Raw genomic sequence first — 17660 nt, 5'->3', positions numbered from 1 at the left:
TGAACAGGGCATTAAACATGTGTAAGTACTAACACAGTGCACAGAGTACTCAAATGGTACGAGCCACCCAACCTAATCCCACTTCCCACCACTTGGTCCGTAGCTCTGTAGGTTACGGCACTTCAGGTGCTTTTTAAATGTGATGAGGGTTTCTGCCTCCACCAACCTCTGGGTGAAAAGGTTTCCTCAGCTCCTTCTACCAATCACTTTAAATCTATGCCCCCTGGTCACTGATCCCTCTGCTAAGGGCAATAGGCCCTCCCTATTCACTCTATCGAGGCCCCTCATAATTTTATACACCTCAATTAAATCTCCCCTCAGCCTCCTCTGTTCCAAAGAGAACAACCCCGGCCTATCCAATCTTTTGTCACAGCTAAAATTCTCCAGCCCTGGCAACACCCTCGTAAATCTCCTCTGCACCCTCTCTAGTGCAATCACATCTTTCCTGTAATGTGGTGACCAGAACTGTACACAGTACTCAAGCTGTGACCTAACTAGTGTTTTATACAGTTCTAGCATAACCTCCCTGCTCTTATATTCTATACCTCAGCTAAGGAAAGTATTCCGTATGCCTTCTTAAACATTTTATCTATCTGTCCTGCTACCTTCAGGGATCTGTGGATATGCACTCCAAGGTCCCTCACTTCCTCTACACCTTTCTGTATCTTCCCATTTATTGTGTATTCCCGTGCCTTGTTTGCTCTCCCCAAATGCATTACCTCACACTTCTCCGGATTGAATTCCATTTGCCACTTTTCTGCCCTCCTGACCAGTCCATTGATACCTTCCTGCAGTCTACAGCTTTCCTCCTCACTATCAACCACATGGCCAATTTTTGTATCATCATGTAGAGTACTTGAACAGGGTATTAAGGTACAACGTGCAGAGTAGTAAAACACAGCATGCCGAGTACTCGAACAACTTGCCTTTATACAGCACCTTTAACGTAATAAAAAGTCCTAAAGTGCTTCACAGGAGCGATTATCAAACAAAATTTGACACTGAGCAACGTAGGGAGATATTAGGACAGGAGACCAACAGGCTTGGTCAAAGAGGGAGGTTTTAAGGAATGTCTTAAAAGGAGAGAGAGGTTCAGGGAGGGAATTCTAGAGCTCGGGGCCCAGGCAGCTGAAGGCACGGCCGCCAATGGTGGGGCGATGGAAATGGGGGATGCGCAAGAGGGCAGAATTGGAGGAGCGCAGAGATCTCGGAGGGTTGTAGGGCTGGAGGAGGTTACAGAGATAGGGAGGGGCGAGGCCATGGAGGGATCTGAAAACAAAGATGAGTATTTTAAAATCGAGGCATTGCCGGATCAGGGTATTAAGGCACAATGTGTAGAGTACTAAAACACAGCACGCAGAGTACTCGAACAAGGTATTAAGGTACAATGTTCAGAGTACTAAAGTACACACAGTAACAAAGAAAAATGCATCATGCAGAGTACTAAAGCGCAAAGTACTAAAACATCAGAGTATTAAAGCACATCACATACTAGAGCAGAGTTCTAAAGCTTATTACACAGAGAACTGAGCACATCGTGCTGAGTACTAAAGCAGGTCATGCAGAGTATTGAAGCTGAGTACTGAAAAGAGTACCAAATCACATCAAGCAAAGCACGAAAGCACACTGCATAGAGTACTAAAATACCACACTGAGTACTAAGGCAGATTATTCAAGAACATCATGCAGAGTACTAAAGCATACCCCACACTGGGAAGCATCTCCTGCTAAAATACATATTGTTTTTTTTTAAACATAGGAAAGTACAAACCACAATTGAATGATATGACGTCAGCTTATATCTCCATCGCTCCCCGTCCCCAGCTCCCCCACTTCCTGTTGGCTCCAGGTATCTCTCCAATGGAGAGGTGAAGCCTGGATTTCTTTGCAAGCAAACAATTACTCTGAAATAAATTCAGCCCACAATTTGGCTTCAAGGTTAAATTTAATTCAGTCATAAGGTGAACTGTAACATTGGGGGGTGGGGTGGGGGGGGTTGTTTCAAACACAGACTCCCGTTTTCAGCTCAGGGCCGGCAATTGTCCGCATGTGCCTCAGTGAGCTGCCACCTTTCTCCGTGGGCGGGTCAGAGTTCGTGGCCAGGGTTTCAAGAGGTCAAGACTCGCTGTCGGAGGTTGAACTCTCGCGGCTGATTTCGATCTGTAGTGACGGGAGGTTGTCCAATCTGCTCTTCTTGTGCGAGCGTTCTTTCTCTCTGATTAGAGCGCCCCAGGCTCGCTGGAGCTCAGTGTCATCATCCTCGTCCTTCTCTCCCTCTTCCTGCTCCTCCCCCTCCTCCTCCTCCTCCGCCGCCACCTTCTCTTTCTCCGCAGCAGGTGCCTTCTCAGTCTCTTTTTCTGGCGTCTTCTCTCGTTTCACGGGGACTTTGCCAAGGCGGCTCCATAAACTTCCTGTTGGGAAGGGAATAGCGGAATAAAAACCAGCTTCCGGGCTTTAGGTATATATTTTTTTAAAGAACAGGTTTTTTTGGACAGCCCTGAGAGTAACTGAGCCACAGATCAGAAAGGGCCTGGTCTCAATGCCCTCGACAAGGGACAAAAGGACTTGCATTTCTATAGCGCCTTTCATGACCTCCGTTTGTCCTAAAGTGCTTTGCAGCCAATGAAGTATTTTTGAAGTGTGGTCACTTGTAATATAGGAAACGTGGAAGCCAATTTGTGCACAGCACGATCCCACTAACAGCAACAAGACAATAACCAGATAATCTGTTTTCGTGATGTTAGCTGAGGTATAGTGGACAGGGATCTTTTATGTTCACTTGAGGGGGCAGTCAGGGCCCCGGTTTAACGTCTCCTCCAAAAGACGGCACTCCCGACAATGCAGCACTCCCTCAGTACTGGCACTGGGAGCGTCAGCCTGCATTATGCACTCGAGTCTCTGGAGTGGGACTTGAACCCACGACCTTCTGACTCAGGAGAGTGCTTGCCACTTAGCCACGGCTGATGGAGGGGAACAACAGGGTATCCTTGTGATGTTCCCCAGGGGTCGGTATTAGGACCACTGCTCTTTTTGATATATATTAATGGCCTGGACTTGGAAATGTAGTAAACAGTGAGGAAGATATTAAAAGACTTCAGGAGGACATAGACAGACTGGTGAAATGGGCAGACACACAGCAGATGAAATTTAATGTGAAATGATTTATTTTGGTAGAAGAATGAGGAGAGGCAATATAAACTAAAGGGTACAATTTTAAAGGGGGTGCAGGAACAGAGACACCTGGGGGCATATGTGCCAAGTCTTTGAAGGTATCTGGACAAGTTGAGAAGGCTGTTAAAAAAGCATATAGGATCCTGGGCTTTATTAATAGAGGCATAGAATACAAAAGCAAGGAAGTTATGCTAAACTTTTATAATTTTTTTTAATATTCGTTCACGGGATGTGGGCGTCGCTGGCAAGGCCGGTATTTAATGCCCATCCCTAATTGCCCTTGAGAAGGTGGTGATGAGCCGCCTTCTTGAACCGCTGCAGTCCGTGTGGTGATGGTTCTCCTACAGTGCTGTTAGGAAGGGAGTTCCAGGATTTTGACCCAGCGACGATGAAGGAACGGCGATATATTTCCAAGTCGGGATGGTGTGTGACTTGGAGGGGAACGTGCAGGTGGTGTTGTTCCCATGTGCCTGCTGCTCTTGTCCTTCTAGGTGGTAGAGGTCGGGGGTTTGGGAGGTGCTGTTGAAGAAGCCTTGGCGAGTTGCTGCAGTGCATCCTGTGGATGGTACACACTGCAGCCATGGTGCGCCGGTGGTGAAAGGGGTGAATGTTTAGGGTGGTGGATGGGGTGCCAATTTAGCGGGCTGCTTTGTCCTGGATGGTGTCGAGCTTCTTGAGTGTTGTTGGAGCTGCACTCATCCAGGCAAGTGGAGAGTATTCCATCACACTCCTGACTTGTGCCTTGTAGATGGTGGAAAGGCTTTGGGGAGTCAGGAGGTGAGTCACTCGCTGCAGAATACCCAGCCTCTGACCTGCTCTTGTAGCCACAGTATTTATATGGCTGGTCCAGTTAAGTTTCTGGTCAATGGTGACCCCCAGGATGTTGATGGTGGGGGATTCGGCGATGGTAATGCCGTTGAATGTCATGGGGAGGTGGTTAGACACTCTCTTGTTGGAGATGGTCATTGCCTGGCACTTATCTGGCGCGAATGTTACTTGCTACTTATGAGCCCAAGCCTGGATGTTGTCCAGGTCTTGCTGTATGCGGGCTCGGACTGCTTCATTATTTGAGGGGTTGCAAATGGAACTGAACACTGTGCAATCATCAGCGAACATCCTCATTTCTGACCTTATGATGGAGGGAAGGTCATTGATGAAGTTGCTGAAGATGTTTGGGCCTAGGACACTGCCCTGAGGAACTCCTGTAAACAATTTTACAACACCAAGTTATAGTCCAGCAATTTTATTTTAAATTCACAAGCTTTCGGAGGCTTCCCCCTTCGTCAGGTGAACGATGTGAAACTCCTGAGGAACTCCTGCAGCAATGTCCTGGGGCTGAGATGATTGGCCTCCAACAACCACTACCATCTTCCTTTGTGCTAGGTATGACTCCAGCCACTGGAGAGTTTTCCCCCTGATTCCCATTGACTTCAATTTTACTCGGGCTCCTTGGTGCGACACTTGGTCAAATGCTGCCTTGATGTCCATGTTTGGACCAAGGCTGTAATGAGGTCTGGAGCCGAGTGGTCCTGGTGGAACCCAAACTGAATATTGGTGAGCAGCTTATTGGTGAGTAAGTGCCGCTTGATAGCACTGTCGACGACACCTTCCATCACTTTGCTGATGATTGAGAGTAGACTGATGGGGTGGTAATTGGCCGGATTGGATTTGTCCTGCTTTTTGTGGACAGGACATACCTGGGCAATTTTCCACATTGTTGGGTAGATGCCAGTGTTGTAGCTGTACTGGAACAGCTTGGCTAGAGGCGCAGCTAGTTCTGGAGCACAAGTCTTCAGCACTACAGCTGGGATGTTGTCGGGGCCCATAGCCTTTGCTGTATCCAGTACACTCAGCCGTTTCTTGATATCACGTGGAGTGAATCGAATTGGCTGAAGACTGGCTTCTGTGATGGTGGGGATATCGGGAGGAGGCCGAGATGGATCATCCACTCGGCACTTCTGGCTGAAGATGGTTGCAAACGCTTCAGCCTTGTCTTTTGCACTCACGTGCTGGACTCCACCATCATTGAGGATGGGGATGTTTGCAGAGCCTCCTCCTCCCGTTAGTTGTTTAACTGTCCACCACCATTCACGACTGGATGTGGCAGGACTGCAGAGCTTTGATCTGATCCGTTGGTTGTGGAATCGCTTAGCTCTGTCTATAGCATGTTGCTTCCACTGTTTAGCATGCATGTAGTTCTGAGTTGTAGCTTCACCAGGTTGGTTAGGCCTCAGCTGGAGTATTGTGTCCAATTCTGGGCACCACACTTTAGGAAGGATGTCAAGGCCTTGGAGAGGGTGCAGAAGAGATTTACTAGAATGGTTCCAGGGATGAGGGACTTCAGTTATGTGGAGAGACTGGAGAAGCTGGGATTGTTCTCCTTAGAACAGAAAAGGTTAAGGGGAGATTTAATAGAGGTGTTCAAAATTATGAGAGGTTTTGATAGGGTAGATAGGGAGAAACTGTTTCCAGTGGCAGGAGGGTCAGAAACCAGAGGTCACAGATTTAAGATAATCGGCAAAAGAACCAAAGGCGACATGAGGAAATTTTTTTATTTGCACAGCGAGTTATGATGATCTGGAATGCGCTGCCTGAAAGGGCGGTGGAAGCAGATTCAATAGTAACTTTCAAAAGGGAATTGGATAAATACTTGAAGGGGAAAGTTTTGTAGGGCTATGGGGAAAGAGCAGGGGAATGGGACTAATTGGATAGCTCTTTCAAAGAGCCGGCACAGGCACGATGGGGCGAATGGCCTCCTGTGCTGTATCGTTCTAAGATTCTATGCGAAGAAGAGCAGGGGGAGTTCCTCCCGGTGTCCTGGGCCAATATTTATCCCTCAACCAACATCACAGAGAGATTATCTGGTCATTATCACATTGCTGTTTGTGGGATCTTGCTGTGCACAATTTGGCTGCCCCGTTTCCTACATTACAACAGTGACTACACTTCAAAAAAAGTACTACATTGGCTGTAAAGCTCTTTGGGACGTCCTGAGGTTGTGAAAGACGCTGTCGAAATGCCAGTTCTATCTTTCTATCCAATGGCCCCAGTGGGAATTATCCAAACTTAGCTGTAAAATCTTGCTCCTCTAAATGGCAGAAGTGTTGAAGAGCTCAATGGCTGACTCTTGTCCCTATGTTCCTCTATCCTCCCCCCAACACCTTGCACACACGACCGATCACTCAGTGGAGGATGGGGGGGGGCGTGAGGGGCGCAGGGTCACCCCCAAAAACCAACCTGTTTTCTTGCTCCTGTCGGGTGTGAAGCTCCTGCTCTCCTGTTTGGGAATCCCCAGCCTGCTGTGGACGTCTGTCTGTGGTTCTCGCCGGGTGACGGAGATGCTGCCAATGGTCACCGTGCTGGTGCCGGTCTGTGGGGAATGAGGCCTCTTCCCCAGCCTCTGCCGGACACCTGTAACCAAGACAGAAAAAGTACACCAGTCAAAGGTCTGCCTGTACAAAGCATCAGGCACTGCAGGTCAACATCAAACATGGTCAAACAGATCACAGGTCACAGGCCTGCTGTCACAAGCAAATTGAAGAGAGAGCAGGAGGAGAACCAGTCATTTCCAACATGTAGAGAAACTTCGCCAGAGCACGGAACGATTCTCACTGACCCCCGGGGTCGCACATAAAGAACAGAGACAAACTCTGGCCTCTAACAGACCACACGTCACAGCAACGACCACACTACGTTACACGTTACTGTAGCTTAGCAACAGATCTAATACATTGTTTGTGGCAGTGCGAGGCGCCGCCCACAGCCCAGAGCTACACTGAGCAGTGTAGGAAGGGAGGGGATCTATCTCTTGTAACGGCTGCAGATTTTCTTGCTCCCTGCCGTCCATTACTGAATCCAGCCTCCCGGCACACATCTGGATACAGCCTTACTTTGCTTCCAGTGAAGAGAGTTTGCTGCTGGCTATGAACAGGAAGGACTTCAACTCCCAACAACTCTCGAAACAGCCCTTGGTCAGCGCAGTTTCATAGGATCATGTAGCAGAGGAGGCCATTTGGCCCATCGTGCCTGTGCCACCTCTGAAAGAGCTATCCAATTTGTCCCACTCCTCTGCAAAATTTTCCTTTATTACTTATTGGATAAATTGGGAATTTATCCAATGGGAATTTATCCAATTCCCTTTTGAAAGTTATTATTGAATCTGCTTCCACCGCCCTTTCAGGCAGCGCATTCCAGATCATCACAACTCGCTGCGTAAAAAAAATTCTCCTCATCTCCCCTCTGGCTCTTTTACCAATTACCTTAAATCTGTGTCCTCTGGTTACTGACCCTCCTGCCACTGGAAACAGTTTCTCCTTATTTAATCTATCAAAACCCTTGATGATTTTGAACCCCTCTATTAAATCTCCCCTCAACCTTCTCTGTTCTAAGGAGAACAACCCCAGCTTCTCCAGTCTATCAACGTAACTGAAGTTTCTGAAAACAGCCTTTCATTCATTTTTCTCCAAAAGGGAGTGGTTGGTGGGACAATCCCAGCTCTATAACAACACCCAGACTAAAAACAAGGCCACGACATCGGCAATCTGAAGTAAAAACAGAAAATGCTTGAAATACACAGGTTGCTGGAGGTACCGAGTCTTGCCTGCACTGCCCTGTGTCGCACCTTGCCTGCACCGCGCCTTGCCTGCACTGCGCCGCGCCTTGCCTGCACTGCCCTGCGCCACACTTTGCCTGCACTGCCCTGCGCCGCGCCTTGCCTGCACTGCCCTGCGCCTTGCCTGCACTGTGTTTTTACCAGGCCGGAGTTTGGGAAGGGCGCGGTTGGTACTGGTACCAGTGCCGGTGCTGCCGCCCGCTCCCGCTGGCTGCTGCCTCTCCGCCAGCTGCCGTTTCTCCTCCAGCAGCAGCCTCACGTCCGAGACCTTCTCCGTCGAGTGTCTGGCTCCGATTCGGTTCCTCACGCTGCCGCTCACAATCGGCACACTCGCTTCCGGCTTTATCGAATTCCTAGAGAAGAACATCGGAGAGAGGGTAATAACTAAAACATCACCAGCTTCAGGGAGCTGCAGCCTGTCGAGCTGCCAACAGCTCTGTACAGTCATACAGAGCCTGGTCAGACCCCCAACTGGATTCAGTTCTGGGCACCGCACCTCAGGAAGGATAGATTGGCCTTGGAGGGGGTGCAGCGCAGATTCACCAGAAATGGGTCACGGAACCAAGGCGGGTGGATGGAGTTACTGTACAGATCAGGCTTGAATGGTGGAGCAGGCTCGAGGGGCTAAATGGCCTACTCCTGCTCCTACGTTCCTAACAGAATTCAATGGACAACAGTGCGCTCTGCAACCAGGGCTTGGTTATCAGGGCAGTCGATCAGAAGCGTTGGTGCCACAGGAGATAGGCTAACACAACACTAGAGCGATTCCTGATACTCCCTAGCGCCTGAGCAGGAAGTGGAAGATTGAAACAATACTAGATTTAGAATCTTAGAGCACAGGAGGAGGCCATTCGGCCCATCGTGCCTGTGCCGGCTCTTTGAAAGAGCTCTCCAATTAGTCCCACTCCCCTGCTCTTTCCCCGTAGCCCTGGACATTTTCCTTTTCAGCTATTTATCCAATTCCCTTTTGAAAGTTACTATGAAATCTGCTTCCACTGCCCTTTCATGCGGCGCAGTCCAGGTCACAACAATTCGCTGCGTAAAAAGATTCTCCTCACCCGCGCCCCCCCCGCCCCCCCCCCCAATTCTTCTGCCGATTATTTTAAATCCGTCCCCTCTGGTTACTGACCTCCTGCCAGTGGAAACAGTTTCTCCTTATTTTCGCCAAACTACAGACCCCCAAACTCTGGCTATGTAGCCCTTGAAACTCGGGCAAATCAGTTCTGTTTTCCCTTATACTTCCTGCTAGCTGCTTCGTCCTGCTTGAATTCCGTGGGCCTAGAGGTTTGGAAAGAGCTGTTCCTAGCGCTGTTTGGAGACAATCACACACTTATACACCCGACAGTCAGTCGATCATTTATTAACCTTGGGATTGGTGAGTTCATTGCTCTGATTTATCATCCATTTTACTGCCACGATCACATTGTGTAAACTCTTCCTTTGAATGGAACAGGGCCACGATCAGAGAGCAGGAAGTTAATGAATAACTAAGCAGAGGCACCCCCTCCCCATCGCCTCGAACACCTGCTGAGGGAACGGTTCTACCTCACTCAACATGAGGTGGTCTTCATACAAGCCTGGATGGTGAGTGCCGGCAGGGGATTGATGTTACGGGAGGCATCAGATCACGATCCTGTCCTCAACCCACGCCCACGACAGGCACCAGAAACTGGCATCCTGAGGATCGCAAATGGTATGTTGGCCTTTATTGCAAGGGGGTTGGAGTACAAGAGTGAGGAAGTCTTACTACAATCGTACAGGGCTTTGGTGTGACCTCACCTGGAGTACTGCGTACAGTTTTGGTCTCCTTATCTAAGGAAGGATATACTTGCCTTGGAGGGGGTACAACGAAGGTTCACTAGATTGATTCCTGGGATGAGAGGGTTGTCCTGTGAGGAGAGGTTGAGTAGAATGGGCCTATACTCTCTGGAGTTTAGAATGAGATGTGATCTCATTGAAACATAAGATTCTGAGTGGACTTGACAGGGTAGATGCTGAGGGGTTGTTTCCCCTGGCTGGAGAGTCTAGAACTAGGGGGCATAGTCTCAGGATAAGGGGTCGGCCATTGAGGACTGAGATGAGATGAGGAGGAATTTCTTCACTCAGAGGGTTGTGAATCTTTGGAATTCTCTACCCCAGAGGGCTGTGGATGTTGAGTCGTTGAGTATATTCAAGGCCTCGAGGGGAATCAAGGGATATGTGGATCGGGCGGGAAAGTGGAGTTGAGGTTGAAGATCAGCCATGATTTTATTGAATGGTGGAGCAGGCTCGAGGGGCCGAATGGCCTACTCCTGCTTCTATTTCTCATGTTCTGGTGAACCTGGGACCCTCCCTGATCTGTGTGGTTCAGCAGGCGATGCATTCACGCCCCCACCGAGCCACAGAAGCCCCAGTCGGGATTTAATTGACAGAATGGTGGGCTGAGGTAACGAAGGAATTCGTTCTTCACTCCCCCAACAGCCCAGTGTGTAGAGGAACAGGGGGTCGCAGGTTCGATCCCAGGCCTGTGCCATTCTCAGCTGAGCTTACAGTTCACCTCAGCACTCCCGACTTTGGAAGAGGGAAGAACAACTAGCCAAGATCTGCGCTCCTACAACCATAGAAACATGCAGCACAGGAGGAGGCCATTCAGCCCATCGTGCCTTTGCCGGCTCTGATGAAAGAGCTATCCCCGTCCCCTGCACTTTCCTCATAGCCCTGCAAACTTTTTCCCTTCAAGTATTTATCCAATTCCCATTTGAAAGTTACTATTGGATCTGCTTCCATCGCCCTTTCAGGCGGTGCGTTCCAGGTCATAAAGGAGGAGAGAGGTAGAGAGGCGGAGGGGTTTAGGGAGGGAATTCCAGAGCTTGGGGCCCGGGCAACTGAAGGTACGGCCGCCAATGGTGGAGCGGCTAAAATCGGGGATGCGCAAGAGGCCAGAATTGGAGGAGCTCAGAGATCTCGGAGGTTTGTAGGGCTGGAGGAGGTTACAGAGATAGGGAGGGGCGAGGCCATGGAGGGATTTGAAAACAAGGATGACTATTTTAAAATCGAGGCGTTCCCGGACGGGAGCCAATGTCAGTCAGCGAGCACAGGGGGTGATGGGTGAACGGGACTTGGTGCGACTATGGATACACCCCCAGGTCTCTCTATTCCTGCGTTTAAAATTGTAACATTTAGTTTATATTGCCTCTCCTTGTTCTTCCTTCCAAAATGCTAATTCCCTCCCAGTGACGGTCCATTGATCGCTGTTGGAAAGTGTGGGCACTGGGCGAGGACAGGGTCAGGATTAGTTGCGATGCCCTCCGCCCAATCACACGGCCAGGCGACTCCCCCACATACAGAGAGGCCACTTCGGCAAAGTAGCAGAAAGCTGTCATCATCCCAGCAAAGGGCCGTGGGCTTCAGGAGAGGAGGGAGAAAGCTGGAGAGAGTGTTTGGAGAAAACCCACCTAATAGTCTTCAGCTGGGCCTCCACCTCGTCCGCATACATGGTCATCTTCAGACTTTTTTTGGGCGACGGCATCGAGATCATCTTCAGCTCTAGGTCGTAGTCCATCTCGTCGGAGTCAGAACCCCGGGGGCTGGAGTGCCCCCCCGTGCGGCTCTCGTTGCGATATTCCACCACTACCCGGTCGTCCGCCTCCATATCCTGCTCTGCTTCATCCTCGTCCTCATCCTCCTCCTGGATCGGTTCTTCAGGAACATTACCCAGACCTGCGAGCAATGAAACATGTCAGCCCGGCACTGAGCAAATCCTAAAGCTCTCGACAAGTGAGGGAAGGTGGGGGGGGGGGGGGAAAAAAAAAAATCAGGAGTTAGTCGAGCACCGCGCCACCATCGCCCGCCCGACCGCGCCATCACCCGCCCCCACCTGAGCCTCCTGCCCGCTCGAATGCCGACTGACCGGAGTGATGGTGCTTGTAGCGGGACGCCAGCCCCGCGTCACCGGGCAGGAAGGTCTTTTTCTTCAGAACGTCCCGCTGGATCCGTCGCGCGTGATACCGCCGCTTCCTGCGGAAAGGCAACATTACCAAAAATCAACACAAAGCCGGGACTTTGTTCAAAAATACACAGGAGGCGCAAAGCTGATTCTCAGTGGAAGAGGAAAGGATACAAAAGCTCAGTATCTACAGTGACAGGAGGTCCTCCCGGAGATGGAGGACTGTCACAGCTTGGTTGGCCTCTGAGCCAGAGCCCTGTGAGTTCAGAGTCCCACTGACACGCGATCTACACTGAAGGAATGCTGCACTGTCAGGAGGTGCTTTCCCGCAGGTGAGACATTAAACCGAGGCCACAACTACCTGCTCCGATGGATGTCAAAGATCCCAGGGCACTATGTGAAGAGGAGCAGGGAGTTCAGCTGGTGTTTTGGCCAACGTGCCCTCAACCAACACATCATTTATCTTTTTGCCATTTGAGTTCAAATCACACCTTGGCCAGTTTAGGAATTTTAATTCAGTTTTAAGAAATCTGGGAATAAAAATCTAGGATCAGTAAAAGCGACCAAGAAGCTGTTGGATTGTCATAAAAACCCAACTGGTTCACTAATGTCCTTTAGGGAAGAAAACCTGCCGTCCTTACCCGGTCTGGGCCTATACGTGACTCCAGTCCCACACCAATGTGGTTGACTGTTAACTGCCCTCTGAAGTGGCCCAGCGAGTCACTCAGTTGAAACAAACTGCCACAAAAGACACCTTCACCACATGGACTGCAGCGGTTCAAGGCGGCAACCCACCACCACCTTCTCAGGGCAAATGGGAATGGGCAATAAACGCCCACCCCCTGAGAATGAATAATAATAAAGTCAGGACCAGTGAAAGGCAGCATCTGGTTGCCTAGCCGATCCACAGAACGCTGCATCTCAGGGATACACTGCTACACCCAACTAACAAACATGTGCTAGTGAGAACACTACACACTGGATATCAGTCACCAATCTAGCACACACACGTGTTACTCACCAGGAATTTGACAGGATTCCTTTCATGCCACCGTAATTTGGATTTCCGTATTTCATGTAATACTGACTCCGTCTCGCTGCTCCCAATTCCTTCCGATCATCTGCAAAACAGCGCAAGTCATCAATAAAAGCCCTGCAATTCCCTCCAAGCAGAGGGGTAAAATGCCCGTCACTGAACCACGCAGACCAAGGAGGTGCAAGATTTGATCCCTGTCCAGCATCTGCTGCTGAAACCCTCCAGACTCGACTATTCCAATGCTCTCCTGCCCGGCCTCCCATCTTCCACCCTCCATAAACTTCAGTTCATCCAAAACTCTGCTGCCCGTATCCTAACTCGCACCAAGTCCCGTTCACCCATCACCCCCTGTGCTCACTGACCTACATTGGCTCCCGGTCCAGCAACGCCTCGATTTTAAAATTCTCAACCTCACGTTCAAATCCCTCCATGGCCCTCGCCCCTCCCTATCTCTGTAACCTCCTCCAGTCCTACAACCCTCCGAGATCTCTGCGCTCCTCCAATTCTGGCCTCTTGCGCATCCCCGATTTTAATCGCTCCACCATTGGCGGCCGTGCCTTCAGCTGCCTGGGCCCTAAGCTCTGGAATTCCCTCCCTAAACCTCTCCGCCTCTCTCTCCTCCTTTAAGACGCTCCTTAAAACCTACCTCTTTGACCAAGCTTTTGGTCACCTGTCCTAATATCTCCTTATGTGGCTCGGTGTCAAATTTTGTTTGATAATCGCACCTGTGAAGCACCTTGGGACGTTTTACTACGTTAAAGGTGCTATATAAATGAAAGTTGTTGTTGTTGCCCTGTGCTGCATTAGTGGATTAGCAGCAGGGGCATGACCAATTAGTTTCAGTGCCCTGGGGTACACAGGAACAGGAGGAGGCCTTTCAGCCCCTCCACCAGTCGGATCACGGCTGATCTGTATCTTAACTCCATTTACTCGCCTTTGCTCCCTATCCCTCGATGCCCTTACCCAATAAAAATCTATCGATCTCAGTCTTAAAAGCTCCAAATGACCCCCAGCGTCCACAGCTTTTTGGGGGAGAGTGTTCCAGATTTCCACTCCCCTTTGTGTGAAGAAGTGCTTCCTGACATCACCCCTGAACGGCCTGGCTCTAATTTTAAGGTTCTGCCCCCTTGTTCTGGATTCCCCCACCAGAGGAGATAGTTTCTCTGTATCTACCCTATCGAATCCCTTCATCATTTTAAACACCTCAATTAGATCACCCCTCAACCATCTAAATTCAAGGGAATACAAACCAAGTTTGTGCAACCCAACCTCATAATTTAACTCTTTAAGCCCCTCAAAGTCTCATTTCTGGTGAATCTGCGCTGCTCCCCCTCCAAGGCCAATATATCCTTACTGAGGTGCGGTGCCCAGAACTGAACGCAGTCTCCAGATGGAGTCTGACCAGAGTTTTATACAACTGAAGCATCATTTCCTCCATTTTGTATTCCAGTCCCCTTGAGATAAAGGCCAACATTCCATTAGCCTTTTTAATTGAATGGAACAGGCTCCCTGGGGAAGACGGTGGGAGCAGATAGCTTGATTTATTCAAATGCAAATGAAATAGATTTTTTTCAGAAAATAATATTTTGGGATCCAGTTTATGATTAATTTGAGACATGACGTGTGGTGAGTGTAACAGGCTCGGGGGGAACAGTGATTTTGGACCTGTGGTTCCCAAATCTCTCCATCACTGGGGGTTTTCCTCACCTCATGTCTGGGTCTGTTGTAGACTCAGTGATGGAGATTGATTGCTCTGATCAGTCAACAATTCCACTATTGTTGTACCAGTGACTACCGGGATGGTAGAAGGTGAACTAGATGGACCGTGGTCTTTTCTCATCTAACAATTCCTATGTTCCTATTACTTTTTGTACCTGTGCACTAGCTTGGAGTGGTGTAACTGGACATCCAAATCCCTTTGCTCCTCGTCTCTCCCCATTAAGACTAGGAAAACCAGGTGGGACTCCTGCTCCTGACTGCTGCTGGACACTGGGCAAGGAAAGGATTGGGGAGACTGTGATGACCATCACAATCGAATTGCCTGCCGACACTCGCTGTTTAGGCTCATATGTCTGGCTACTTGGGTGAGGAATCCGGTGGCCCCTTGAAAACTGTGCCCCAGCAAGAGAGTCAAAGCCTTCAGGCATAGAGGGGGGAACGTCGGGGGAGGAGAAGACACTGGAGAAGAAAACGGAAAGTCCCAGGGAGCTGCCGGAGGGCTGATAAAATGTGACATCCTGTTAGATACCTCAGGAGCTCCGCACCCTCGCCGCAGATCGCACCCTCGCCGCAGATCGCACCCTCGCCCCTCCTACTTACTTAGTGCTTCCACCACATTGATTGCAAAGTCCTCGACCCTTATCTACAAACCCCTCCATCTTGCCTCTGAACCCCCTCCCCCACTATCAGGGGCACAACCTTCACCCCCTCCCCCACTGTCGGGGAGCACGACCTTCACCCCCTCCCCCACCGTCGGGGGGCACGACCTTCACCCCCTCCCCCACCGTCGGGGGGCACGACCTTCACCCCCTCCCCCACCGTCGTTGGGGGCACGACCTTCACCCCTCCCCCACCGTCGTTGGGGGCACGACCATCACCCTGGGCCAGCAGGCCCTGTACCTGCGACCTGACTCACCTTTGGTGGCAAACCTCACTTGCAGCTTGTTCCCCTGCAGCGTCCTGACTGCTGGCCGTAGATCATTGCGGAGGATTGAGGCCTGCTCCGCCTGCGACAGCGTGTCCAACTAGCGAAAGAAAAAAAGAGACGAATTATTGGTTAACTTATCTTTGCTGAGTACTAGCAGAGACTGCATCGTGAGACAGCGCGCGCAGGCTCTGGTGTACCGTTGGGCCTGAGCCTGGTATTGGAAGATGATGCCATCGCTCTCACAGGACTTTTGGTTGGTGTGGTTAACGATGACCGAGGAGCTGGGCGATGAAGGAAAGAGGTTGGGGGAACAGCAGCTTCCCAAAGACCACTGCCTCGCCCTTAGTGAACAAGGAAAACGCAGAGGGATGGAAGTAATACACATTTAAAAAACAAATATATATAAGGTCCACATCACATATGCCTGCTATTGTTACATCCCTATGTTGAGGTGCTGTTGCACAAGTAGATATCGGGCAGCGTGAGCCCACTCCCATAAAGGTAGACATTTCGACCACTAACAGGAGCGACTTACACCACTGAACTCGAGACAGCCCCTATAGCAGACCCCAACTCATAACAGCTATTTTCAATCACCATAAATAACATTTTCCAGGACAACTGAAATTCACAACTAGATTAAAAATTCAACACTTCTCACCAATTTTCTCTTCTACTGAAAGAGTCAACTTCCTGGGGGACAGTTCGATGGTCACCTGCTCCTTCCTGGGGGACAGTTCGATGGTCACCTGCTCCTTCCTGGGGGACAGTTCGATGGTCACCTGCTCCTTACTGGGGGACAGTTCGATGGTCACCTGCTCCTTACTGGGGGACAGTTCTAACAGGTCTACAGGTTACCCACAGAAGTGGCTATTAATCGTGCATGAACCAAGACTGTGTGAACCTAGTGTGCTATTTGACTGTGACGGGCATCACACCCAACTTCAACCCTGTCCTCACCAGTTGTCCCCACACGTTCACTTTCCAGAAGGGGTGAATGGATAGAGATCAGGAGGGGGGAAAACCCCCAAATGCACCTCCCTAAACTGGGGCACAGAGGCCAGTTGTGGGACCCCTGAGATCAGTTAATTCAACACACATGACAGGAAGCACCTTGGATCAGCTACTCAAAAGATAAACTTGCTAAGACATTGGGGGAAGCTCTTCTCTGCAACTTTCTAATTCCAACTGTTAAAAGCCAGGGCGGGGGGTAAGTACATGAAATAATCTGAGAATAAACCATGTATTTTATACCGGTATGAGTGATACTGCAATGCCAGAGTAATCCAATCTCACACATTCAGACATACTTCACTGTCTGCTGTGGCTGGCTTGCATTCCACTTCTTCGGAGTCTCCGGGCTCCTTCTCATCTAACTCCCCCTCCTCTTCCTCTTCCTCATCCTCATCCTCATCCTCATCCTCTTCCTCTTCCTCATCATCATCGTCATCCGTCCTGTCAGCCGAGTCATGCTCATTGGAGCTATCTGCAGTGAAACATTGCAAACCATTAAGCAGGGAAGCATTAAAAAGGTACAGGGTTCATTCAGGGCGATCTGCAATGTTGCCAAGTATGACTAGGTGGAGCGTACAGATTGGTGTTACATCAAACAGAGGCTGCGATACCCGGCAGTCAGGACTGGTGCTTCTTCAGCGTTTGGCTGTGGCTCGAGTGGATTAAATCAAGGGGGATCAAAAATACAAGAGAGTGAATTTCGAGCTGCGTAACATTTGGGTGAAGTACTGTCACCGAGGGGAGCAATTTCGGACTATGAATTAAGAGCATCACACAAGAAATGTATCGCATTATCAGAGTGCACTGGCTTAAAAACGGTACCAGTACATTGAACATACCCAGGGGACAACTGAAGGAACTGTCGCAAGAGAAATCCATTAAAGAACACTGGGTGCGGAGAGGCAGTGCCCGGGTGCGGAGAGGCAGTGCCCGGGTGCGGAGAGGCAGTGCCCGGGTGCGGAGAGGCAGTGCCCGGGTGTAGCGGTAAGCCACACAAATCAGGATGGCCAAGGTTCTCCTTTGTTGGTTTATCACAGCTGAGACAGCATTTCAGGTACGCCAATTGGCCTCAGTGCCCCGGGGAGGGAATAAATAATCGTCCAGGACTCCCGCTCTTGATCACTAACCGATGATCCCTGCTGGAAAGCCTGGATGTCAGGTGGGGACACGATCGAGCGTGATTGCGATGCCTTTCACAGTCAAATATCCCACTGGGGCAAAATACTGGCTAGTCGCCGGGTCCTCCCCTCCCTGG

At 50.1% G+C, this 17660-nt stretch overlaps 1 protein-coding gene across 4 annotated transcripts in view; it reads right to left on the bottom strand.

The window, feature by feature from the left end:
• Positions 1–1926: 1926 nt before the first annotated feature.
• Positions 1927–17660, bottom strand: part of ncbp3 (nuclear cap binding subunit 3) — a 36705-nt gene continuing 20971 nt past the window's right edge. Inside the window, exons 6-13 of one of the 4 annotated variants that reach the window (XM_068008558.1) lie at positions 16702–16877; positions 15380–15488; positions 12730–12829; positions 11640–11779; positions 11218–11482; positions 7925–8136; positions 6409–6582; positions 1927–2411 (exon numbers count right to left, since the gene is read on the bottom strand). In XM_068008558.1, the coding sequence (XP_067864659.1) occupies positions 2116–2411; positions 6409–6582; positions 7925–8136; positions 11218–11482; positions 11640–11779; positions 12730–12829; positions 15380–15488; positions 16702–16877 (1472 nt within the window). In that variant the 3' untranslated portion in view covers positions 1927–2115. The remainder of the gene's footprint in view (positions 2412–6408; positions 6583–7924; positions 8137–11217; positions 11483–11639; positions 11780–12729; positions 12830–15379; positions 15489–16701; positions 16878–17660) is intronic. The other 3 variants (XM_068008560.1, XM_068008559.1, XM_068008561.1) reach the window with 3 other exon arrangements.

Source organism: Heptranchias perlo, chromosome 28 (genome assembly GCF_035084215.1).
Source record: "Heptranchias perlo isolate sHepPer1 chromosome 28, sHepPer1.hap1, whole genome shotgun sequence".
Lineage (NCBI taxonomy): Eukaryota > Metazoa > Chordata > Chondrichthyes > Hexanchiformes > Hexanchidae > Heptranchias > Heptranchias perlo.
The sequence above is the reverse complement of the archived record's forward strand: the minus strand, read 5'-3'. Positions and strand labels throughout refer to the sequence as shown.